At 43.3% G+C, this 26929-nt stretch overlaps 1 protein-coding gene across 1 annotated transcript in view; it reads left to right on the top strand.

Annotated features, from left to right (window-relative positions):
• tmem132e (transmembrane protein 132E) overlaps positions 1–26929 on the top strand; it is a 167574-nt gene that overhangs the window by 126130 nt on the left and 14515 nt on the right. Inside the window, exons 6-7 of the mRNA XM_056284913.1 lie at positions 9691–9896; positions 18780–19059. Coding sequence (XP_056140888.1) covers positions 9691–9896; positions 18780–19059 — 486 coding nt within the window. The remainder of the gene's footprint in view (positions 1–9690; positions 9897–18779; positions 19060–26929) is intronic.

The raw sequence follows: 26929 nt of genomic DNA, 5'->3' as shown, positions 1-26929 counted from the left end.
CACAATTGGCCGTGTCTGCTAGTGGAAAGCCGGATGTGGGTATGTGCCCTGGTTGCTGCACTAGCACCTCCTCTGGTTGGTCGGAGTGCCTGTTCGGAGGGGAGGGGGAACTGGGGGCAGGGGGGGTAGCATGATCCTCCCATGTGCTACGTCCCCCTGGTGAAACTCCTCACTGTCGGGTGAAAAGAAGCGGCTGGCAACGCATTTATCGGAGGAGCCATGTGGTAGTCTGCATGTCCCTAATAGGCTTTTTCTTAAGGTAAATAATTTCCCCCTGATGCACAGGAACAAGCTACAGTGAAGTAGGGCTTTTTTGAACTTGTCTGCCTGCAACACCTTTGTTTATTGATATACAATCTCAGAATCCAGAGGCTAAATCTGGGACAACTGACAAAATTTTGAAGCTACCGGTGTGGCTGCTGGCTGCTCACTTCCCTATCCTATGAAGACTTCTTCATCCATGCGAAGAATAGAGTTGGAGTTGAGAGACGACGTCTACGACCAGATTGTTTCACAAGTAGTTGACACGAGTCGAACGTTTCTCCACACAATACACAAACATACTTTTTGGAGGTGTTTTAGGTCCAGACTGCATTTCAGCCATTGCGTTCCTCTACTTTTGCTCCCCACACGTGTAGTAGAGTTGTTACATGCTTCTTGTGATTACACGTCCTGAGCTTGGTACACGTGTCTGTCATTTATTCATGCATTCAGTATATCCTAGACAAACATGTCAGAAGTAGTTGAACTCGCGTTCATGGATTTATATATTAGCTGAGTGGGTAGGCTATGTCAAGATCGGACTCGAATAGTTCTGAAGCGGAGTCAACAAGCAATGTAACAGGTGTGCCTCTTTCGCTAACAGCTAGCAAGGCGACTAACATTCCACCCCCCTCATCAATGAGTTTCATGGGCGACTGGAGCACCAACGAATATGAAGACTATGCCCTCGTTACGGGTATAGCTGAAAGGGACAAGAAAATTCAGGCTGCAACTCTGAGGAGCGTGATGGGAAGTGAATGCAGACATATGACCAAAAGCAAGAGTCTTCACCTTGGTGGATGCCAGAGATATGTTTCTGCAATGCAAAGTGGACAATGAGAGCAGTCTCATGACCACTTTTTGGATCCCCTTGGGGAGGAAATGCTGGCTCAAGCTACCATTCGGATTATCGGTGGTACCTGAGATGTATCAGCGAAAACAACATGAGCTCCTGGTTGGACTGAAAAGCATCGAGCCTATTGCAGACGACATCTTGGTTTTGGGTTGCGGGGACACAAAGAGGCTGAAACTGACCATAACATTAAGCTCCTGGCGCTGATGGAGCGCTGCCATGAGGTCAAGCTACAGCAATGAGGCCATAATCTCAAGCAAGAGGATGAACAGCACGTGAACCAGGCAGATTACTTAAATGTAAGTGACCAGCGCTTAGAACAAATCAGGCTGCACACTGACCGGGATGAATGTCTGCAGACACTAAAGTCTACAATTCTCATGGGCTGGTCAGATGTAAGAAAAGAAATGCCTCTCATTATCAGAGAATATTGGCCCTACCGGGATGAGATCAGCACACAGAATGGCATCTTATTCTGGGGGCAGAAAGTCATCATCCCGAAATCACTACACTCAGAGATGCTTACACGCATACATACGAGTCACATAGGAGGAGACACATGCTACCGACAAGCTCGAGAGACATTGTACTGGCCCAGCATGCAGGCAGAAATAAAGGACTTTGTGAGCACCTGCAACGAGTATGCTCACAAACAGCAAAAAAAGACCATGCTCTCACATGAACTGCCCACCAGGTCATGGCAGATTGTGAGCATGGACCTGTTCAGCCACAGGCAGAAGGACTATCTGCTCATAGTCGACCACTATTTAGATTTTTGGCAAGTTAAGCTCCTCCCTGACTTGTAAGGCACAGTTCACATGATATGGCCAGCCAGACAAGGTCATCACAGACAATGGCCCACAATTTACTTCGCAGTTTGCACGTTTTGCCTCTGAATGGGAATTCGAGCATGTGACCTCCTCTCCAAGGCACCCGAGCGCAAATGGCAAGGCACAGTCGGCCATCAAGATTGCAAAGAACCCCCCGGTCTCATCAGATCCGACTATGGCCGGACTCGATGAAGCAGCAATCATTGGCAACGCTGTCTTCGGGAGGGGGGCGGAGTCGGCTTGTGTTCGTCACATAAATGCGTCTCAGTGTGTGTCGGAAAAAACAGTGGTTCGGCCTGGAGTCGCCTTGTCACGAAAGTGGGGAGGCGGTCTCCTTCGAGACTGCCGGCCGGAGAGATGCAGTTGGGGAACGCATGCAGTATGAGGGTGGGTGTTTGAATTAAAATAGGGATCGATTGGCCACTAAATTGGGAGAAAAAAGGGAAAAATCAGAAATACATTTTTTTTTAAAAAGATTGCAAAGAACCTACTGCATAAGGCCATGCGTGACAGTGCTGACCCTTGGAAGGCCATACTGCACTGGAGGAATACTCCCACCGCAAACATGGACAGCAGCCCAGTGCAACACTTCATGTCTCGTCGGCTGAAAACCTCCATTCCAGTGACAAACAAACTCCTTGAACCAGTCGTTGTGGTAGGGTCACTGAGAAACACGTCACAGGAAGCAGCTTGCCAAGTTTTTCTATGACCAGTCCAGCCGGGATCTGTCGGAGCTGGAGGTAGGGGAAACTGTCCGAGTGACGCCCCTGCCTGGCCATAACACTAGTCTCTGGAAGGTCAGGACCTGCCCCCACAAGGTTGCACCGAGATCTTACCTGGTGGATGTCGATGGCTCACTCTATCAACGTAACAGGTTTGACCTCAGAGTGGCAGAGCCAACTCCTATTCGGGCCTGCGAAGAGAATGAGCCAGAGCCTACACATGTTCCAAAGAATAGTGCTGCAGAGGCTCCCCCAATTGTGGCCGAGCCAAGCCCCATCAGGCTCACACCAAGGGCCTCTCCCAGGTCAGTCGGAGCCGGACCCTCAGAGGGGCACAGCTATACAAGGGCCGGATGGCTGTCTAAGCCACCTGATAGATTCAACTTTTAATATGGACTGTGTATGGCTGTTGCCATTCAAAAAAAAAGAAAAGAAAGAGAACCAGAAGGAATGCAGAAAAACAGTAGTTAACAGAGACTGTTGTAATGTTTTGATAAAGGAAAAGATTTATTTTATTTACAAGCTATATTGTGACATGTTGCACTATGTACTTGCACTATGCTCTAATGTGTTGGTGTTTACTTTGGAAAAGGAGGATGTTACAGGGTCTAGTGAGATCGATGCCATCGGCAATCTACTTGTTTGTTGTTTCATGCATGACCCCGGATGTAGTAGCGTTGTTACATGCTTCTTGAGATTACAAGTTCTGAGCTTGGCACACGTGTCTGTCAGTTATTCATGCATTCAATATATCCTAGACAAACAACACGGACTTTATGTTACGTTACGTTACGTTACGTTACGTTACGTTACGTTACGTTACGTTACGTTACGTTACCGAAATGCAACCAAAGCATGTTCCTGTAGAAATCGCCACCTACTCCAAACGTGATTGGTCAATACTGCTCGGACTAAAACGGAAACCAGAACGCTTCCAATACTAAAATATTGCCCCGTGCCTACAGATTGTGTGTGTGTGTGTGTGTGTGTGTGTGTGTGTGTGTGTGTGTGTGTGTGTGTGTGTGTGTGTGTGTGTGTGTGTGTGTAATCTTTTAATAGAGATTAACTGATATACAGCTGAAGTGCACTGACTGTACGTGGCTTTTTCTCATCTCTTTCAGTTTTAGGTTCAACCATTTTCTTTTTATCTCACCAACGCCGTGCTCTATTGAGCATGATGCATTAATCTCCAGTTATTCCTTCCCTGATGTTTTGTTTGGATGGCACAGTAATGCTAACATGCTCACACTGCTGAATAAAAGGTGTTTTGAGATTGTACATGGTTCAATCTAACATCGAGCTCAGACTCACAAAAGTTAAAAAGTTATAATTTTTCTGTCTTGTAGACAGACCACTCTTCTGTCAAATTAATAGCCTTCCTCCTTCTCCTTGTACTTATACCTTGTACTTTTACTAGAAGACTGATAAATTGGGCCCACAAAGTACACCTACTCTGTTATTACTCATTTTATTATCTTCAAGCTTTATCCATAAACAACATGAGCTGTGTAGCCCAAAATAATATTTCCAATGGATTCTTAAAACTGAATAAATACCCAGATAAGAGATCTTAGACTTAGAAAGGATGCTGTTTTATTAAAGCACCAGTGTTGATAATCTTCAAGTATGAAATTGTTGAAAATATACACTTGGTACCCTTACTATCTTTAAAGTCATGCCACCATTTGATAAAAAAGTAGGATCAAACAGGAGTTTATCGGTAGCTAAAAGGAAGGGTTACCAATTTATCAAGCTTTCCATTTACCTATCGGGCAGTATTTGTGTTTATTGAGCTGGTGGAAGTTTTACAAACAGAATAGTTGGTGTGTAGAGACTACATATAACCTAAAAAGAAAAAAGAAAAGAAGAAAAAAGAAGCAAAGAAAAGGAATGAAAGTCAGTAGGAGCAAGACAGAATACATATGCGTGAATGAGAGGGAGGACAGCGGAATGGTGAGGATGCAAGGAGTAGGGGTGATGAAGGCGTATGAGTTTAAATACTTGGGGTCAACTGTTCAAAGTGACTGGGAGTGTGAAAGAGAGGTGAAGAAGAGAGTGCAGGCAGGGTGGAGTGGGTAGACAGAAGGGTACCAGCAAGAGTTAAAGGGAAGGTTTACGAGATGGTAGTGAGACCATCTATCTTGTATGGTTTAGAGACAGTGGCACTGACGAAAAGACAGGAGGTGGCAGAGTTGAAGACGCTGAGATTTAATTTGGGAGTGACGAAGCAGGACAGGATTAGGAATGAGTATATTAGAGGGACAGCTCAGGTTGGACAGTTTGGAGACAAAGCAAGAGAGGCAAGATTGAGATGGTTTGGACATATGTGGAGGAGAGATGCTGGGTATATTGGGAGAAGGACGCTAAAGATGGAGCTGCCAGGCAAGAGGAAAAGAGGAAGACCAAAGAGGAGGTTTATGGATGTGGTGAAGGGAGGACACACAAGTAGCTGGCGTGACAGAGGAAGATGCAGAGGACAGGAAGAGATGGAAACGGATTATCCACTGTGGCAACCCCTAACGGGAGCAGCCGAAAGTAGTAGTAGTAGTAGTAGTAGTAGTAGTAGTAGTAGTAGTAGTAGTAGACTACACATAACCTGTAGCACATCCTCCCTGAACCTGGGTTATTTGGTAATTTGGTTAGGATTGAGGAAGGCTTAGCTACTAAAGTTCTTTTTTTCTTTTCTCATGATTCAAAAACGGTCTGTCGATGGAGCGTTCAGTGCACTTGATTGAATTGGGCAGAGGTGGTCTTCCTTTACCGGCTTGTTTTGGGCTGATTCCTGATATAGTGGGAGTGATCTTTGCTCTAAAAAAAAAAAACTTGTGCACTATCAACTAGAAAGCTGGCTGTTACCCTAGCACAACATATATCACTTTCCATTAACCATTAAAAAGCAAGGAAGACGGCCATGCGGTATTGCGGTCTGCTTCATTGTTCCTGCCGTTTGACCCAAGAAGCAAATTCAGGCTTAGGCCCTGACATCCAGGAAATCCAAATAACAGTTCAACAAAACACTACCCAGAACCCAGAGATAAAAGAGTCACCATGAGTACTCATAATATTATTCTTTTATTGTTTCATTTTACAGGCCCCGTAATTCAAGAAACATCAGTAATGCATGTCCTAATTAGATTGTTCTTGATTTAGTTGAGATGTTTTTGTTTTTGTTTTTTTTACAAGGCGCCACAGACCCAAGTTGCCACAGCTAAAAGAAGTGAAATGCTTCAGAGAACCTTTTCATGGCGTCTGTCTTGAACCCGATGCTTCAGATTGGAATTCAAAAAAAATTTGAAGTCCGATTACTGTCCAAAGCTCTCCCCTGAACAAAGTTTTACTTTCACCTGGCCTTTTTTCTTTTTCCATTTCATTTGCATACCTGCCAACCCAAAGCTGTTGTAATTGGTGCCTAACTTTTGGAAAAAGGTGATGCTGCTTTCATTCTTTTCATTCTTTTATGCTGAGGCTTTTACTTGTTCCTTTGCTTATTTTGATTTCTTTCCCCTCCTCTGGAAATAAATGGCCCACAGTATATGTCAAGAGCATAAAGCAGTTCTGTGTGTGTGATGTGTACATGCCTGCCAGTCTTTGTGTGTGTATGTGTGTGTGTGTGTGTGTGTGTGTGTGTGTGTGTGTGTGTGTGTGTGTGTGTGTGTGTGCATGCATGCACGCATGTGCACATGGGATAGTTATTTAAGCACTCGAGGGCTCTGCTTAGACTGGACGCTTGTACAAGGTTTTGGGCTTGGGTGGAGGGTGTGAGATAGGGGAAGGAGGAGAGAAAGAGGTCTTAGACCTTGTGGGCTGACATCAGAGGCGCAGGAGACACGCGCCCCCAACCCCTCGCTGATCCATCCTCTCCCCCAGGCTGTGTGAGTCATGTCACCCATCTGAAGACAGAGATAAGGCCTTGTGTTGGACTGCCGCTTTCCATGCCCATGGACATCCTGCCCACATGCCTGGGTAAAGGAAGGCTCCCTCCTCCATGCATCACTTCCACATTAGTGTGACACATTCACCTTTAGCACAACTCTAAATTTAAAAAGAAACAGGGAATTGGGGTAAGACAGAGCAAATAAAATTGGAGGCTGTGCTTTTTTTTACGCAACATCCTGTTTTAGCATGTTGTGTAATTCAATTCATGGGTTCTAACAAAGATTGCTTGCGGTCGTAATTGATAATGTGCAGTTGTGCAGGTTTGTCTGTTGATTTGCACCACGGCAAATGAGAGGGCTTAATCCATCCAACACTGACACTTACATGGTAAAATGTCACCTATCACAGAGCTTATAAGTGATTATATTCAAAAAGAGAAAGAGGTGAATTTCTAGACGGTGCATTGGCTGCACTTCATGAGTGGGTGCCTCCTTGAACAGATGATCTGTTGAATTAGGGCCACAAAACCTCCAGAAGGCACAACAGTGAGCACAGGTACTACAATACCATGGATAAATTCAGACTTGAAATCACTTTCCAACAATAGGATAATACGGGGTGGCTTAAAATAGGTAAGCAACCTCAACGGAAACTCGTCTCTCTTCTCTTGTATGTAGCTTAGCAACACATTTATGACATGATAAAAAGCATCTTAACAGCTGAAAGGCATCTTTCCAATCATTTTCCAAGCCTTATTTAGCTAGTATTTATGTAATCCACCAAGTTATCAAATATACCCTTAAAATTCAAACTTCATCAAGCCATTTACGGTGCCAAAAACGTCTGTCTTTGCTTCGTGTGTCAGATGTTTTTCATGCAGATTGAATAAACATATATTCTTCAGAAAACAGGGTATTTGATATTCCTAACATACATGAAATGTTATCCTAATCATCTGAGGGATCAGTCGTTGTCGTACCATAATCACCAAGTATTCTGAACCTTTTTGTTCACCTCAGCCACTAGGTTTGCTTACTCAGATTCAGAACCGCTTGCACCCTTATCCTAATGATCTTCGCTCCACCCAGGCAATCTGCTGGCACCGTGGAAAGTGCCACAGTGCATTAGTGGTAGTGTGATGGCATCTGGTGGCTTGGTGCATGAAAGCCCTTTTCAGCATGCCCCCACAGGGCCACTGATACCCACAGTCACTAACAGCTTTTGACTTGCAATTAGCCAGCCAAGTTTATCTGCGGTAATAGCTGCAGGAGCTGAAGCGGAGCTGAAGCTAGTGCCTATTGGGTCCATTGTCTTTGTGTCTTTGTGTGTGTGTGTGTGTGTTGGTTAAGGGTAGCAATAGGTGAGTTTATGACAGGTAGAGGACACTCTCGACTCCTCAGACAGTGATATGTGGGGTAATTAATCAAGGTGGCTGGGATTTTTTTTTCCTCTCGAAAATAGCATTATTATTTTGTATCAGGCCTCTGATTTCTATTCCTGTAAAATCTCCAGTAGAACTACAGCAGTGTGTGTCCAACACAAAGACAGGCTACTGGGCAACTTCTGAGGTCAAATGCTGTAAAAATTGCATTAGCTGAACCACAGAAGAAGGCTGTCATCTTAAGAAGTCCTTCCATTCCACCTCCCCCTTCCCCCCGCCCTGGCCTGTCTGCGTTGGAAGGGAAATTTTATTACCCAGACCTCCCCCAAGTTATGATGAATCCCCAGCCCTGAGAAGACTGGCCAAGCCGACCTCCATTTGTGGAAGATTAGATTCCCTGATTGCAATGCCAGCTACCTCCCACTGGTAGATAAATGTTAGATGGGAGCCCAAAAGCAAAACCCTCCAGATCTGTTGCAGTTAATAATTTATTATTAGATGGGGACAAGTATTTATGATAATACATCAGGGCTGAGGATGTTGACTCGATTAAAAGCCTAAAGCCATGGTTTTTAATTAGCAATGGCAATTGTTAAGGGGTTTTTTTGTACTTTGAGAATTTGTCCGACAAATTCATACATTGTATTGCTGCTTTGTCCCAAACCATTCATTTTACATGAACACCTGATCAAACACCTTCTACGATGCGCTTGCCCAGGTGTTATGAAGCATTATAAAGTGGAATACATGTAAAGTGTTGCGTGGCTTTCAGCTCTCACATCATGTGAATTATTTGCTCTCTTAAAAGCGTTTGTTGTTATATTATGTGTCTATATAATTGTACATGGATCATTACACTGTGAATGGGATGGGTAAGAGAGGTGATGAGATTGGGACATTGTTAACATCCCTGATCTGTACGGGCCAAACAGCTCAGCTACTTAGAGTGACTCATTTCACTGAGTAAGAGATGCAAGTTAGATTAAGGACTTTTCCCCACTACTCATTGTTTACCATGTGTTTCACAGATGCCCCTAAATGACAAAATTCAGAGGGATGTCCGGGTAGCGTAGTGGTCTATTCCGTTGCCTACCAACATGGGGATTAGCGGTTTGAATCCCCGTGTTACCGCCAGCTTAGTCAGGTGACCCTACAGACTCAATTGGCCCTGTCTGCGGATGGGAAGCCGGATGTGTCCTGGTCACTGTATTAGCGCCTCCTCTGGTCAGTTGGGGTGCCTGTTTGGGGGGAAGGGGGAACTGGGGAGAATAGCGTGATCCTCCCACGCACTACCTCCCCCTGGTGAAACTCCTCACTGTCAGGTGAAAAGAAGTGGCTGGCAACTCCACATGTATCGGAGGAGGCATGTGGTAGTCTGCAGCCCTCCCCGAATCAGCAAAGGGGATGGAGCAGAGATCGGGATGGCTCGGAAGAGTGGAGTAATTGGCCGGATACAACTGGAGAGGGGACCCCCCCCCCCCCCCCAAAAAAAGACAAAATTAAGTCTCTTGTTGGACAAAATTGAATTATTAACAGGGATTGCTTTTGACCCCAAAAGTACACATCATATTAAAATATTACAATACGATGTCCTAAAAGGCCTTAATTCCTTAAATCGGCTCTGCTGAAAGAGCAAACCTTAAAATCCTATGTAATGAATGCGACTGTTTATCATCACAAGTCACTTCAGTCCTCTGCCACTGATGCCACCATTACCATAGAGATGGATTTTGACTTTTGACCCCCCCCCCTTCCAATCTATCCCAGGTGTCCATGAATTGTGACTATGTGTTCGTCAATGGGAAGGAGACACGCGGGTCCATGAACGCCAGGGTCATATTCAGCTATGAGCACTTGAGCGCACCACTGGAGCTGACCGTCTGGGTGCCCAAACTCCCCCTGCAGGTGGAACTGTCTGACAACAACCTCAGCTTCATCAAAGGTTGGAGGGTACCCATTCTGCCCGACCGAAGGTGAGGCTCCACCCCACATATAGATGAAATTATTATACACTATGAGAATCAATAGAAGGTATTTCCTACATATACTAAACACCCTATGAAATACTTTTGAAGTCCATTTACCATAAGACTATTGGCTTCGTTTCAGTCAGATGTTCTGGTTCCAATAGCCGAATGTGCCCTCTGATGGTAATATTTTTCTTTGAGCAAAACTATGCACATTGTCCTCAAAGAACACAATATCTTATGATGTTTTATTGGATGTATTATGAATATCCACACATTCAGAATAGTCAGAATTTTTTTGTCATGTCAATACAGCTGCAGTTCTCCTAGTATCTTCACTTGATTTCAGACCAGGAAAATTTAACAAGAAACAAAAATACCAGGCTTTTTAAGAAAAAAAATGTCATGGAAACTTCGGTTGAGATGATACTTTGTTCGACTTTGAATAATGCAACATAAACAACAAAAACTAGTTTCAGTTTAACATTAAGTTGCCAAGAAAAAGGTTTGGAATAAGGCATACACTTTATACTCAATGAGGTTATTTCCAGGTGTTGTCTGGTATATAAAAAGATGATTTAACAGTTTCCATAGTTGTACTTGCAAAAGGCTACTGCTTGACATCGATGCCATATGCGTATGGTCTTACTTTCTGTCATTTTCTAGCTTTATTAAGCTCTCATAATAGTTCTGTTCACTCATAGGGCCGGCTGTAGCTCAGGAAGTAGAGCTGGTCGCCTGGTAACCGTAGGGTTGCCGGTTCAAACCTTGGCTCCTCCTTGCAAAATTGTGGAGGTGTCCCTGAGGAAGACATCTAACCACTAATTGTTCCCGATGAGCTGGTTGTTGCCTTGCATGGTTGACACTGCCATTGGTGTATGAGTGTATGTGTGTGTGTGTGTGTGTGTTTGGGTGGATGGGTGGGTAAAATGTGAGGCATTAATTGTAAAGTACTTAGAGTGCCTGTTGCAGCTTGAAAAGTGCTGTATAAGTGCAGCCCATTTACCATATAACAGTCTTCTGCACTTAATATTCAATGTATTATATGGCTTTGCTAGCTTGAGGGATCAAGGTCAATTATGTGGCGTTGATGTTGATATTATAGTTTCTTCTATAGAAAGAATGTAGCTGGCAATAAAAATGGAATGAGCTGTGGCTCACAAACCATGAGAATATATACCCAACAGAGGCCTTATGTTTATTTAGAGATAAACAATACCAAAGGGATGCACAAACACTCAAGCAAGAATCTAAATGAAAATTTAGTTTTGATTCAAGGGGCATGGCCCCACAGGGTCATTATAGCGGTAAAGTACTCTTGTCATGCTACTTGGAGCAACAATCCTAGGCTCCATCTGATCAGACATGTTAAATGGGAGCAGTATTGGTTACTGTGACCATACAGTTGCACTGGAGCATGTCAGTAAAGACCAAATTTATGTGTTGGAAAATAATGACAGTTATTACATTCAAGTTGCCTGAGGTTGAAAATCTGCATTTTAAACGACACTTGGTGCACGGAAAACTTAATTCATAGCCTCATATTTACATAGGGGTTTAAAGCTATATGTGGTTCTGTATATTATTTTGATTTAAAGTCACCCGTTGTATCGCCATCTTTTTGTCATTCACATTTCTCATTCATTTAACTATTGCCAGGCTACCAAAGTTTAATCCTGTAGATGAAGAGAGCCTGCGTGTTGTATTACAGACAAATTAAGTATTCATATATTTTTAAATATATCTCTCTCTCTTTGTATATTTATTTATATATGAATAAATGATCATGAAAAAATAGAAGCAGCAGCAGATAAGTCGCATTATGGTGAATGTCAATACACATGTTTAATCTTTAAAAAAAGTCAGTCTCTTACCAATATTTCCATTAGATTGAAAAGCAACATGCTAGAGTCCCAAGTGGCCAATTAGTTGCCACCCAAATATTAAAGGTGTGCATCTCAACATTATTGCATACTCAGGGGGTACTGCCCAAAATACATGACACTATACCCAAAATTCCAACCAACTTGAAAATTCCAACACCTAGTAAAGCAGTTACTTAATACCATAATACATTGCCTCAAATATCACCACAATAGAATAGAATAGAATAGAATAGAATAGAATACTCTCTATTAGTCATTTTGTACATGCATACAAATTAAATTTACTCTCTGCATTTAACCCATCCTAGCTGTGTAGCTAGGAGCAGTGGGCAGCTGCCATGCAGCACCCAGGGACCAACTCCAGTTATTTCTTCCTATTGCCTTGGTCAGCGGCACAGACAGAAGTATTAACCCTGACATGCATGTCTTTTTAATGGTGGGAGGAAACTGGAGTGCCCGGAGGAAACCCACACAGACATGCAAACTCCGCACAGAAAAGACCTGGAAGGGCCTGGGGTTCGAACCCAGGACCTTCTTGCTGTGAGGCAACAGCGCTAACCACCGGGCCACCGTGCCACCCAAAATGTTCAAAATTGAATTAACATGACACAGAGTCAAAAAAAAGCTGCATTGTGAGCTTCACAATGATGGTATTCAAGGCAGGGCTGCCATTCATAAGCTGCTTATATCCAAAGTCAGTACGCAATGATGCAGAATTTAGTGTAAGGCGCTCAAACCGTCAACCTCTGAGCAATTGGGAAGAAAAAAAGGTTATAAGGTCTGATAAGTCTTTCTTTTTTTTCATGTTTTCTCATATTAATAGGCTTATGTTTGGAGGAAATCAAACAAGTTAACAAGTTTTCAGTTCACAATTTCTGATTTCATCTGAATATGTGATGGCATGGGCAACCATCTTGCATGGTTGAATAGGCTTTATCTGGTCCGATGATCAGCTGCATGTTTTTACAGTGAACAAGAAACATTTTTCTAGGGCCAGGAATGCTCTATGATTCATCCAAAAAAAAAAAAAACTTTTCCCACGTTATATATTCCGATATGATAAATACCCTTTACAGTCAGTCAAACTAGTTCAGCTGTGGTTTCATAAACATCAAGAATCAAGACATAGTCTAATGATTTCAATGGCCTCACCATTCATCAGAACTCAACATCATTAAGAGAGTCATGTAGCACAGAGCATGATGAAAAATCTCCACTGCCTTCATTCCTCAAATATCTCGAGGCTTTCCTTGCTAAAGAACTTTCCCATAACCCACCACACACAGATCAGCACTTGAATGACAGCATTCCAAGGGGGATTAAAGCTGTTCGGAGAGCGAAAGGTTGCCCAACTCTTTATTGGATACTTGATATTCATATATTCTTTGGCTTTTCCATTACTTTGTCCACTCTGCATATTTGCTTATGAAACATTAACACATTCATAGGGTGTTTGCAGAAAACACTATTTTTTTTGGCAGTGGCCCACTTTAATTTACAGATCTGAAAGTCATTTACAGTAAGTTATACCGTCCCATACATCATATAAAGAATTAAAGAACAGAGACGCAAACTTCATCTTTTTGATTACAAACAGCAAAACAAAGTTCTCTCTTCTTCTTTCATATGACTGAACTATCCTGAACCTTAAGTCTCAATATTTGTAAAGACTTTTTTTGGGGGGGGGGGGGGTTCCACCTTTTTCTCCCCAATTGTATCCGGCTAATTACCCCAGCCTTCCAAGCCATCCTGGTCACTGCTCGACCCCCTCTGCTGATCTGGGGAGGGCTGCAGACTACCACATGCCTCCTCTGATACATGTGGAGTCACCAGCCAGTTCTTTTCACCTGACAGTGAGGAGTTTCGCCAGGGGGACGTAGCACGTGGGAGGATCACGCTATTCCCTCCAGTTCCCCCTCCCCCCCGAAGAGGCGCCCTGACCGACCAGAGGAGGTGCTACTGCAGTGACCAGGACACATACTATAGTAATCTAAAGTAATAATGTCTATTTGAGTCCTGCACACAAGCAGTCACATTGTCTGTGGAAAAAAACTCTTTGTAACTTCCATACAGTTTCATTGTGAGGCCTTGTGATGAAACTCTTCCTTCCTCTATGGGCTGTTTGAGCCAAGTTATGGGGTACCAGACCTTGCAGTTTGCCAGCGCTCTGAAATGTCACTCATAGGCGACATTCTTCAGACATAAGGTGCCGCAGCTTGGTGTTTCTTCTCACCAGGGTCAAGTCAGAGGGGTTGAGGGTTGGTAGGTAAAAGCAGCGAAGAGATTGAGGTTAGCTTAAACGGTCCATCACATTTTTCCCCCAATATCATAAAACCTATTATCTTTGCAGATATTTTAATCAATTTTCTATTTCAAGTTCAAGTTCATTTTAGTGCCCACAATCCAAACTATGGATTATTATTCAGTGCAGGTGAAAAATGACTCTGTTGCATACCGTATTGTAGATTTACCAGGAGTGTGTTATTTGCTTTACCATGTCCCTGTAGTACTTCACAGATATCAGTGACAACAGCAGATAGATGCGTCTCCCCTCAATTTCAGAAGTGCCACACAGACTATTGAGCCGGCTGATGTGCTGCTGAATTCAGATCAGGCCTAACCCTGGAAGTCTTACTCTTTTGTAAGGCATAATGATATTTTTCACAGTGTTGTGTGGTGGACATGTGCACTTTAGGTGCAATACAGCAATGTGTCATCTCTTGTCACCTGCTCCATTATCGCCATATTTTTTATTTACCTTATAAGTTTTCAAAAAAATGGTTATAAAAGCGGTCCGTTTTGTCAACAGTCAATAAAAAAGGCTCCTCATCCTTTCAAAAGACTCTGCTAGATGTTTGCAATGTCATCAGAAAAATGGCAGATATCCACGTAAGTGCCTATTTACCACAGAAGCCAGATGGTTGTCTTCCTATTTCAGCATCAGAATCTGCTTTATTTACCCAGGTAAGGCATGTGAAAACGGATCTGAGTCTTTGTGGAAGAGCCTCTGCTGCTCTATTTGCTATGTGGTTATTGACATACTATAAATTACACAGTTCATTCACTGCTTTCCTAGAGCACAGTTAAGTTCTGCCACCACACTTGTCTTCAACGACCCCTCTCTCCCTCTCCCACACTGCGACTCCCATTCTCCTGCACTCATTTTCACGCTCGCAAGCAAATTATCTTTCCTTTTTTCACAACCTCTCTCTTACACACTTTTTTTTTTTACATTTTGCAATCCTGCTACATTACATCCTTTCCATCTCCTGCAAAGTGACTCATTCTGAACTTCCATCGGAGACAGTGTCTCCTGGCCTGCAGTGTGCCTTTGCTACAGTGCAGCAAAATTGCTCACTGGCTGTATTATCCAGTAACATGTTCTAAATAAGGGAAAGGCAGTGTATTCAGGCAGGCCGGTCTGTGTGCACTGAAGCCTCAGCTTGTTCGGGTGTATCAGAGATTCTAATGAGAACAGACATTTTTCTTCTGGGGGAGGAAAAATATCAACCTTATTTCAAGGTATAGTCTCGGGAAGGTAAACTTTTGCTGACCTGAGCCAGCCCAGGAGTTTGGAAACTCCTTGAGAGTCAAACTGTCTCATTGGTTTTCCCTTCCACCTTTTTAACTTCCAGAATCTGCAGTCTCCACATCTATTGTAATGTGCACACCTTTTAAGCATGACTAAAAATACAAATCCTAAAGACCGGGTGTGAGTCTCAAACCCACCAAGGTCTTCCATTAAAATATCCCAATGGCATCACCACTCAGCTAGTCACATTGAAGTGTGTAAATTCAAGATGACCAAAAACCATACATTTTAAATGGTTTGTTTACATTTTAAAGGAGGGGTTTGTTGTTTGTGTCAATAAATCTTTGTTTAAACTGTTGACAAATCCATTTGCAGTTTCTAATAAAGTAGTGGGGTAACATTTGCTAATTTGCTTAATTCTTGTACTCTAGCAATCACACATCCACTTGCCTGCCATACACCTTGTGCCAAACATTTCCACAGTTCATTTCAGGTGGTTTGGCACATTGTCACGCAGTATCAAAATGTCACCGTCACTGTGGAAGAGTCTTCATTCATTCATTTGAAACTCTAGATGTGAATGTGGTAATTCAGTGACCTATGCTGAACTAGTTCAGAACTGTGTCACAAGGTGAAAGCCGGTTGAATAAAAATCCACAGTCAAATGTGGGTGCCTACAATGACCCATGACGACCTTGTTGTGATTCATTCTTACTCAGCTCAAAACTATAAGCAACAATGTCCGGGTAGCGTAACAGTCTACTCCATTGCCTACCAACACAGGGATCGCCGGTTCAAATCCCCATGTTACCTCCGGCTTGGTCAGGCATCCCTACACAGTCGTCCAATTGGCTGTGTCTGAGGGTAGGAAGCCAGATGCGGGTATGTGTCCTGGTTGCTGCATCAGTGCCTCCTCTGGTTGATTGGGGCGCCTGTTCAGGGGGGAGGGGGAACTTGGGGTAATAGCGTGATTCTCTGACGTGCTACGTCCCCCTGGCGAAAATCCTTACTGTCAGGTGAAAAGAAGTGGCTGGCAACTCCACAGGTATCGGAGGAAGCATGTGGTAGTCTGCAGCCCTCCCCAGATCAGCAGAGGGGGTGGAGCAGAGATTGGGACAGATTGGACGAGTGGGGTAATTGGACGGATATAATTGGGGAGAAAACTATAAGCAACATAGAGGAAGGAGGCAGGGTGGTTAATATTGTATTGGCAATTATTCTGGCCTACAAAAAGAAGAAAGTGTGTACTTGTGTCTCTGCATTCTAGGACATACAGATTTGTATAGAGGGCCTGGCAAACTGCTGAGACAATGCACTAAAATAAAAGTTTTAATAAAGCTGGATTTTTGTTGACTTTGCGCACCACTGTGGACAAAAGTGGTAAAGTTTCCCAGAACAATGACCTCATAGGGGCGTCCAGGTGGCGTGGCGGTCTATTCTGTTGCCTACCAGCACAGGGATCTGCGGTTCTAATCCTCGTGTTATCTCCAGCTTGGTCGGGCATCCCTACAGACACAATTGGCTGTGTCTGCGGGTGGGAAGCCGGCTCTGGGTATATGTCCTGGTCACTACACTAGCACCTCCTCTGGTCAGTCGGGGTGCCTGTTCAGGGGGAGGGGGAACTGGGGGGAATAGCATGATCCCCCCATGTGCTACGTCCCCCTGGTAAAACTCCTCACTGTCAGGTTAAAAGAGGCAGCTGGCGACTCCACATATAGGAGGCATGTGGTAGTCTGCAGCCCTCCCGGATCGGCAGAGGGGGTGGAGCAGCGACCAGGATGGCTCAGAAGAGTGGGGTAATTGACCGGATACAATTGGGGAGAAACAGGGAAAGAAAAATCCAAAAACAAAAAAAAAGAAGAATGACTTCATTTGGCATAAGCATTGTGACTTGTCATATAGGTCAGCATTCGCCCTGGGGTGTAATGGTGTTTCAGTAAAGCAGGAAAATGCCGCAGTTTGTATAATCTGATTTTATTTTTTATTTGTCAGAACATCTCAGCACAGACGCATTTCTGCGTAGTGCCTTCTTCAGTGTACTATAACACACAGACTTACAATTTTAGTTCAGCACTCAAGAGTTTGAAAACAGTTTGGGAGTGAAGCCCATTCTTATCTTTGCATTACATGTAGTGATGTTTGCAAGATAAACAGCAATAGGGTGATGTATCTCTAATTGTGGCTATGTATCCCGTCTGTGTGCTATAAATGGTTTCATCAGGCCTCACGTGGAATCTGACTTGGAGACAAGCATTTGTAGCCATTATATAGCAACATCAAATCTTCTCACTGATGGGTCTTATTTGAGTTTGTCAGTTATATATAGGTGGGATGGTAATGCAGTGGTTAGCACGGTCACCTCACAGCAAGAAGATCCTGGGTTCAAAGCCTCCCACAGTCCAAAAACATGTAGGTCAGGTGAATCGGCCACACTAAAATTGTCCCTAGGTGTGTGTGTGTGTGTGTGTGTGTGTGTGTGTGTGTGTGTGTGTGTGTGTGTGTGTGTGTGTGTGTGTGTGTGTTTGTGTGTTTGTGTATCAGCCCTGTGATGGACTGGCGACCTGTCCAGGGTGTCTCCCCCGCCTGCCGCCCAATGACTGCTGGGATAGGCTCCAGCATCCCCGTGACCCTATGTAGGATAGGTTTGGATAATGGACGGCGTTACATAGAGGCATCAAAATTAGCAGCTAAAAAACAAAAACAAGCAAACAAAAAAACAGAGCATACGAGATGAAAACACACATGTAGAACGCATTTTTGGTGCTGGGGGAACATTGTCTCAACATTTTTGAAGACCTCAGGGCAGACCCTAGCCCAATAGTCAGGGCTTTTCTTGGTATCAATGTGTGAGATAATACTCTGTCAGTTTGTGACAAGCCCACTGCCTTTCCTAAATCTCAAATTTTTCAAAGCACAAGTCAAAGCACAGATTAGGCAGAGGAGAGCTTTTAAAAGAGAAACTGGCAGCCTGTCAAGCCTACTGAGGGTTGTTGGCGAACTCATATATCTTGTTGCAGAACAGATTGCACTTGGATGGGGATGCACCTGGCATGTTTAACCCCTCTGCCCAGGGGCCCTATGAAATAGGGGCATCAGTCCAAATTCTGATTTTTGGTGCTTATCTGTCTTCTCCTGCTGGTTTAGAGTACTTTTCCCCCACATTGTTGTGACATCAGAACAAATAAATGTAACAGATATGTACAAAATCATGCCAGTGCAAGTACCATGATAGTCAAACTCTTGAAGAGTTGAGGTTTTATTGCGTATGAAGACTCATTATTTGTGTGACAATATTTTTTTTCGACAAGTTTCTAGAGAAGTATTTGCTCACCTTTTTTCGTTCGAGGGTGCTTTTATGTATTCCTGATATCTGTTGAAGCCTCGACACTGACAACAACCAAGGTTTATTGTTCTGACATAATATACTTTTGTTCTTTTTCCTCATTATTCCCACATTTTTCTCTTTCAAAGGAGCACCAGAGACAGTGACGCAGAGGATGAGGAGGATGAGCGGCGGGTGAGTCGGGGCTGCACCCTGCAGTACCAGCGCGCTTTGGTCAAAGTCCTGACTCAGTTCCACACCACATCTACAGAGGGCACTGACCAAGTCATCACCATGCTGGGGCCCGACTGGCAGGTGGATGTCACAGACCTCGTTCAAGACTCCCTCAAGGTGGCAGATCCCAGGATAGCCGAGCTGGTAGACAGAACTGTCCTGGTGGGCCTAGAGCTTGGCTCCACTCTCCTGAAGGTAACTGGACTGAGCTCTGGAACAGGTTTCTAAAGTAGCTGTATCACTGGTGAAAAACAGTGCATCTCTGAGAAGTGTGGGAGTTTGCACAATGAGTTGCTCTCTTTGAACTTGTACTTCACCACCATCAGGCCCAAAATTAACACTCGTGCAATATGTTTAATATTTGATATAGGCTTTAACATAGAAGAACATAGAACCTTTAACATAGTCGAGAAAAGCTTAAAGCCCAATTAAAGCTGTAATCTGGTATTTTTCTCCATAAATAGGTACTTATTTTATCCATCTGGATCAGGGAGTCAGGTTGCATAACACTAACTGGCATCTTTACCATGGTTGAAGATATTCCATATGCCATTATTGAAATGCTTGATTGGGTGGAATGGTCATAGAGGCAGTAGCAAACATTCCTACTCAAACAGGATAAAAAGCAACTAAAGGTTATGACAGTGTGCCGGTGCTTCTGTTGGACAGGTACTGTACCAATTCTACAATCAATATTACAGTAAAACAGTGTTCCCATATAGTTTAATGTATTTTGTAATGCATTAGATTGCCTGTGTTAGCTTTGATCTGAGGATGCAGTTTTTACAAGGGGGGAATATTTACTGCTGAGCTGATGGCACACAAGCAGCAATGGCTGCTGCACCTTGTTTGTAGTTATTGCTGCCAGAGGGAGGGACATATTGTGGTAGTTGTGGATTTCAGCTCTACATTAAAGTCAAACTAAGTTAAAACCCAATTAACACTTCGATGTTATGTACTATGTGGTTCCAGTTGCACAAATATGGATTGCTCGCTGATGAATGGCCTTTGAAACTTCATCCTAAAGTCTTGGGTCCCAATTGTGTCAGTGTTGTTTTTCCTTTAATCATTTGAAAAAGCTGAAATCCTTTTCTCTTTTACCATTTAAAAGGTAAGTATTGCCTATAATATAAATGTTGTTTCATCTAAAACTGAATGTGTTGCCACTGTTGTGTCCAGCTCTCTAATATAAGTCAGTTTTATTTGTATACCCCGTTATCGCAAATTACAAATTTGCATCAGCGGGATTTACAGCAACACAAAGTCCTCTCCTTAGGCCCTCACATCGGATAGCCAACAACCCCCCCCCCCCCAAAAAAAATCTTTAACAGGGAGAAAAAATAGAAAGAAACCTCAGGGAAAGCTTATGTCAGAATCAGAATCAGGAACACTTTATTTGTCATTTCATTTCATGCACTTGTGCACATGAAATGAAATGAAACATCATTTCCCCCGGCCCACAGCAGTGCAACACAAAGACAAAAACATATCCAGAAACTACAAGAACTACAAGAAGACGCATGTCTAAACTAACACATATAACTAAACTAAACAAAAAAATCACTTTCCAGGAGAGCGAACACCAGCCAGGATGACTGTCGGAACTGCCGGTCTGCATGGGCTAGCAGTTAGCTTAGCCTGCCCTGCTTCTGTGTCCTGTCAGACCGCCCTTGGTGTTTCCTCTTCAGGCGTAGCTCCAGTCAGAGCCATGGTCCTTGGGCCCACAGGATGCAGCAGAACAAGCTCCCTCAGCCAATCCAACACTAGCTCTCCCAGCCAGACACCTTAAACACACCTCCCCACGCTCAACACGACAACACTAAAAACATAGTCAAGGCTAGGCGAGGCCGCCACCAGACCGCCCTCGGTGTTATCAGAATTGTCAGTCTGCATGGGCTAGCAGTTAGCTTAGCCTGCCCCACTTCCGCATCCTGTCAGACCACCCTTGGTGTTGCCTCTTCGGGCACAGCTCCAAGCAGGGATGCAGGACGCAGCAGACCAAGCTCCCCCAGCCATCAAACGAAGACAAACTTAGATGCAGATGTGGACAATGACACTGCATGGACGGTACCAGATGAGGCCACTGCAAATGTGACTTCGCGCTGCCATCTTCCCACACCGGTACTGGGTTAGGCCACTGCAAACGTGAATTTGCAGCGCCATCTCCCCATATCAGAAGCAGGGTGGATGATTTAACCTAAATTAACTTATGTGGATGATTTAACCTAAGATGAGTAAATAAACACTTCCTTATTTTGTCTCCGCCCATTTACATTTTGAAAAGGCAAAAAAAGTGATGGAAATTAAGAGAAGTGAGGGTGGTGTGGGAAGATGGCACTATTGTTGAAGAACGCAATGCCCCAGCCTCTCACAAGTCTAGCCATAAAGTTTAGTTGGCTAATGCTGGCGTGTCACTTTTCTGTTCACCTCATATAATACAAAAAGACATGCATGTTAGGGTTAATACTCCTGTCTGTGCCCCTGACTGAGGCGTGGCAAGACGAACTGGAGTTGGTCTTCAGGTGCTGCACGGCGGCTGCCCACTGCTCCTAGCTACACAACTAGAATGGGTTAAATGCAGAGAAAGAATTGCCCCACGGGGATTAATAAAAGTAGTTCAAAAAAATGTTTTTTTTTTTTTAATTGGTCTAATGAGCAGTGGACTGCACATAGTGTGTCAGCAACACAATGCAAGTTGTCACAATGTATTTGATGCCCTCATATGATGCTGGCAAATTGGGGATGGTTGATTGTAATGTTCATTTTACCCCAGAAGAAAGAGAGAGAAGGGGCGTCTGGGTAGCGTAGCGGCCTATTCCGTTGACACGGGGATCGTCGGTTCGAATCCCCATGTTACCTCCGGCTTGGTCAAGCGTCCCTACAACACGACTGGCTTTGTCTGCAGGTGGGAAGCTGGATGTGGGGTATGTGTCCTAGTAATTGCACTAGCACCTCCTCTGGTTTGTCGGGGGAGGGGGAACTGGGAGAAATTAGCGTGATCCCCCCATGCGCTATGTCCCCCTGGCGAAACACCTCACTGTCAGGTGAAAAGAAACGGCTGGCAACTCAACGTGTATTGGAGGAGGCATGTGGTAGTCTGCAGCCCTCGAAAGAATGGAGATTTGGCCGGATACAATTGGGGAGAAAAAGGGGGAAAATTCCACAAAAAAAAAGAGCATAGATGATCTCCCTCATAGCAGTCATGTGATGTGGTTGCGGTTGTTGAATTAATTACCTGGGCAATCTGTTTTACCACCTTATAGAAATATGAATATGTTTTCAGCACCAAAAAATGTAATTCAAGTTTTACTTAGGACGTTTTAGGAGATATGATAGAAGTTACATATCCTCCACAGATCTATTGCTATGTCACTGGTGTTTGGAGATTCAAAGAATTAAGTGTTAGTGGGACTTTTGATCACCATGAATGATCACACTATCAGCCTGTCAGGAGGAAGAAAATAGCTGTCTGATGGATGGGGATGATGGTGGTTAAAAAGGGAGAAAAGATACCAGTCAACAATCCATCATCTTAAATGAGCAATGTATCATTTGTAATCTCTTGAAAAGATTGAATAATTATAGCCTGATTTAATAGCAGATATAAACTTGCCTTATTGACTCGAGCTGTTCAAAAGAAAACAGGTTAAAAAGAGTTAGATATAATTAGATAGACATAATTCCATCACTCATACAACTTCTAAAGATTATGGCATTATCTAGATTGTCACAATAGATCTAAGTGACCTCTTCAGTCTGAACTGACTGCAGGTATCCCCACCCTTATAAACAATACTGTTGCATAGCGACCGAAAACAATCGGTTTCATATGCAAATTGCCGTGAGTATTAACTAGAGTTACAGTGGCCATGTGTACTATTCACAGAGGATTTGGGAATGGTTGAAATCACAGCATTGTAAGATGGCGACAGATGTACTCTTAGCACCCCCCCCCCCCCCCGGTTCAGGGATGGTCATTCCCTCTTCACATTGATGACCATCCCTGAACCGATGGCGGGGAGCTAAGAAATATCTTGGAAATGTTTTTTTTTTAATCTTGAAAATACCATGATGAAAAGAAAAAGGAGACTGCTACGGACTCACATTCCCATCAAATTAAATGACTGATGGCTAAGAAACTTGAATCATAAAAATCCGAGAGAAGGTAAAAGATCTCCAGTGTATGGGATATTTCTCACTGAGAGCACTGACATTCTCAGGGAAAGTGAAGAGTGATGCATATTAAAGCCATGTGCTTACTATAGAAATATTCTATCACCTAGATGACTTGACACTGAACTTCATTTCCCTCTCACTCCTGGCCAGCTCATGAATATGGATGAAGCATAGAGGAATTTCTAACAAACTAACAAACAACGGTGATCACAAGGTGATTTTATGACATCAGGTTGAATAATAATGAAGCATAAGTGCTTTCATATAGGTATTAAAATTCATGTTTTGCTTTTTTATTACCCAAGTGCTCTCTTCCATTTTTTTACCAAGTAAAAACGATACGCTCATTCTGCTTCTTTCACTTTTTTTAGTTAGCTCAGTAAATACCTGAAAGTATACAGAACTATTAAGGTGCAAGGGAGCATGTTTTTAATTTCATTTTCAGAGGATTTATATTTATATTACATCAGTTCAATCTCTTGGAAGAAAGCCACTTTCCCTTTTCTGCACACCAGCCTATAAAGACAGGATAAATCACAATACTTGTCAATGTTCATTTCTTTGACTGAGAGTAAATTGAAATATGTCAGATGCTTCTTTTTTTTCTCTCTAAAAGATGAATAAGAGATCGTGTGAAAGTCAAACCACAACCAAACTAAATGATATGTCATTTTAGGCCACAATAAAATGACAAATGGAGTTTCAGTTTGCTGATGGTGTTTTTCTGTTGTCCTACGAATCAAACTATTTTTTTCCCTTTTAAAGAGATACAAGCGGGCAGGTAATATCATCTCCATACAAGCAATGTCTCACTGAGCTGTTTGAAGGATTGCTATAGCCTACCATTACTGCTACCGCTTACTTGTTTTTTGTTTTTTTTTTGTTTTGTTTTTTTTACAGGCAGTTTAGCTAATAACAAGACACTACCTTGTAACGACACATGTCATTTTGTAATTGCAGGAAGAAGAGCTATTTGGCCATCGGGGTCACTTAATGTTTTGGACACACTAGCTAAATACCAGTGAACAAAGACGATGACTGAAAAGTAACGATATGCTTAAAAAAGGGCTCGAGAGCGTCCGGGTGGCGCGGCGGTCTATTCCGTTGCCTACCAACATGAGGATCGCCGGTTTGAATCCCCGTGTTACCTCCAGCTTGGTCGGGCATCCCTACAGACACAATTGGCCTTGTCTGCGGGTGGGAAGCCGGATGTGGGTATATGTCCTGGTCGCTGCAGTAGCGCCTCCTCTGGTCAGTTGGGGTGCCTGTTCGGAGGGGGGGGACTGGGGGGAATAGCGTGATCCTCCCATGTGCTACGTCCCCTTGGCGAAACTCCTCACTGTCAGGTGAAAAGAAGCAGCTGGCGACTCCACATGTATCAGAGCAGACGTGTGGTAGTCTGCAGCCCTCCCCAGATCGGCAGAGGGGGTGGAGCAGTGACCGGGATGGCTTGGAAGAGTGGGGTAATTGGCCGGATACAATTGGGGTGAAAAGAGGGGGGGGAAGGGGGGGCTCGAGTGTAATTTATGAAATAGAGCTTCATAGCAGCTAGAATGAGTTCATTCTGTTTTGTCATATTCACACATCAGGAAATTTCTAGTTGACACAATAATAATTTTCGACTTAGCTACACCAAAAAGATCTCCCCAGATATTCGCTGAATATAGCAGCATGCAAGGCCCTCAAAAGATCATCGCATTGCTAATTAGAGAAGGAAAGCCCAGATAAACTAATGCTCGTGCCTGTTTATTTTCAAAGGTCCTTTCTTCCAGCCTGTCCAGACAGTGTGTGAGGGAGTATGTCGGTCTCTGTGGTCGTGATTTTCTCTCGGCACAGTGTGATATTATGAGGATGTTTCGTTGTCAGAGATGTGAAGTATCCTTATCAGGAATGTTTCATCCGCTAGTCAGAGACCCAGAGAGGGCAGAGAAAATAGACGGTAGCAAACAGATATGAAATTTCCTCCTAAAATGGATACAACTTGACTTTTTATAATACTTTGTATGAAAAAGGTTTTGTGTGTTTTATCGAATGCAAAGGTTGGAAAGAGGAGCAGAGGAGGAGCGGACTGGGGGGGATTACAGTGTGGTGCAAACTGCATGCAGTTGAATGAAGGTGTAGTCAGGCAGGTGCTAGTATTCAGTCTCCGGGCTGTGATCAATCAGTGGCTCAGACCGGCCATTGATTTTGCCTCTTTAGCCTCTGGCAAGACAAGTGGAGGACTGGATGGTACAAACACATGCTACTATCCACATACTGCTACATAATTGTGTCATGTCACACAATCAATAGTAATTGACAGATCAACTCCTGGCAAAACAAAATATAGAGTTTAACTACATTCATGCTTCATCTCACTTGCCCTGCCAGTGGCAGTCATGACAGATGACTACAAGCCAGCCTGGAGGGAAACACAAAGCAAGAGGCTGAGACTGAGATACATCCATGTTTATCCTTTCAATTTTTCTGTAACATTTACTTGAAAAAGCCTGGAAATATAAAAATGACACTATCAAAGAAAAAACATACTAGATTGCTGCATTTATTGCCTTTCCAGGTCCTAATCACTCTATTTTGGGGAACCCATTCCCAATCTACTCCCAAAATGCAACAATAAAAACAAAAGACTAAGTGTTATAATGCAATATTAACTATAACCAGTGATCTCCTCCCTATTTCTCTTTTTGTTCAGCTGTCGATCTTTGTTGGACTTGGTCTTCATGTGAGGAATTTAGATATTTCTAAACTGGAATGACCCTATTTTTTTCATAGTTACCGTCCTATTGTTTGTTTGAATTTCTGCTTGAGTGGCATATCATGGGTTTCATGTTATTATTGTCGACTGTAAAAATAGTTTGCATTAGCATTACATTTACTCATTTAGCAGATGCTTTCCTCCAGAGAGAGTTACAGACTTGCAGCAGATCTAGCCGTCTCTTGTTGTTCTCTGTTTCGAAAGGAAGTTGGTGTTCAGAAGGAAATAGTACCCGCATCCTGTTTAAACCGTCTCAGTTTTCTTTTTCTTGCCTATTATCCCTTAGGAATTTATTTACGCATTATTACACATAATAAACAAGGATTAAATTCATTAATTTTACCTTAATCTGATAGAGAATAATCCAGGGTCACTACTCAAATGAAGTTACACCAGAAACAAATATGGCGGCTAATTATATGACTTATTAATGCCATGTCTTATGAGTCTGAGGATTTGCTATCGGTATATTTGAATTTTGATTCTTCCTGCCACCTTGTTGCCTACTCTTTCTCAAACAGCTCATTATGGGGGCGTGAATGCAGTGCAAATGAGATGCAGTTAGTCAAGTGCTTTGTATGTCATGTCCTCCATCTTAATTGTTATTTTGCTCCATCCTTCACACACACCGTATTAGACACTGTGTCTGTAAATGTCACGGTTAATTGGGAATGTCAGTATTCACCGTCTGTTGGAAAGATGACATCAAAATAAAATGTTTGGCCGAAGATTAATATTTCATACTGAACTCAACTGATCTTTAATCCTTACCTGTATTCAGTAGTTTCGGTGTGTTGTGGTGCCTACACCATTCCTCCCTTTGTAACATGGGTTTTTGTTTCTGTTTTTTTGGGGGTGGGGATTTTTCCCCCTTTTTCTCCCTGATTGTACCTGGTCAACTACCCCACTCTTCCAAGTCGTCCCAGTCACTGCTCCACCCCCTCTGCCAATCCAGGGAGGGCTGCAGACTACCGCATGCCTCCTCCGATACATGTGGAGTCGCCAGCCGCTTCTTTTCACCTGACAGTGAGGAGTTTCGCGAGGGGGACGTAGTGCATGGGAGTATCCCGCTATTCCCCTCAGTTCCTCCTTTCCCCTGAACAGGCTCCCTGACTGACCAGGGGAGGCACTAGT

The sequence above is a fragment of the Lampris incognitus genome, chromosome 8 (assembly GCF_029633865.1).
Source record: "Lampris incognitus isolate fLamInc1 chromosome 8, fLamInc1.hap2, whole genome shotgun sequence".
NCBI classification, from domain to species: domain Eukaryota; kingdom Metazoa; phylum Chordata; class Actinopteri; order Lampriformes; family Lampridae; genus Lampris; species Lampris incognitus.
Note: the sequence above shows the minus strand (reverse complement) of the source record. Positions and strands in the feature narration are given on the sequence as shown.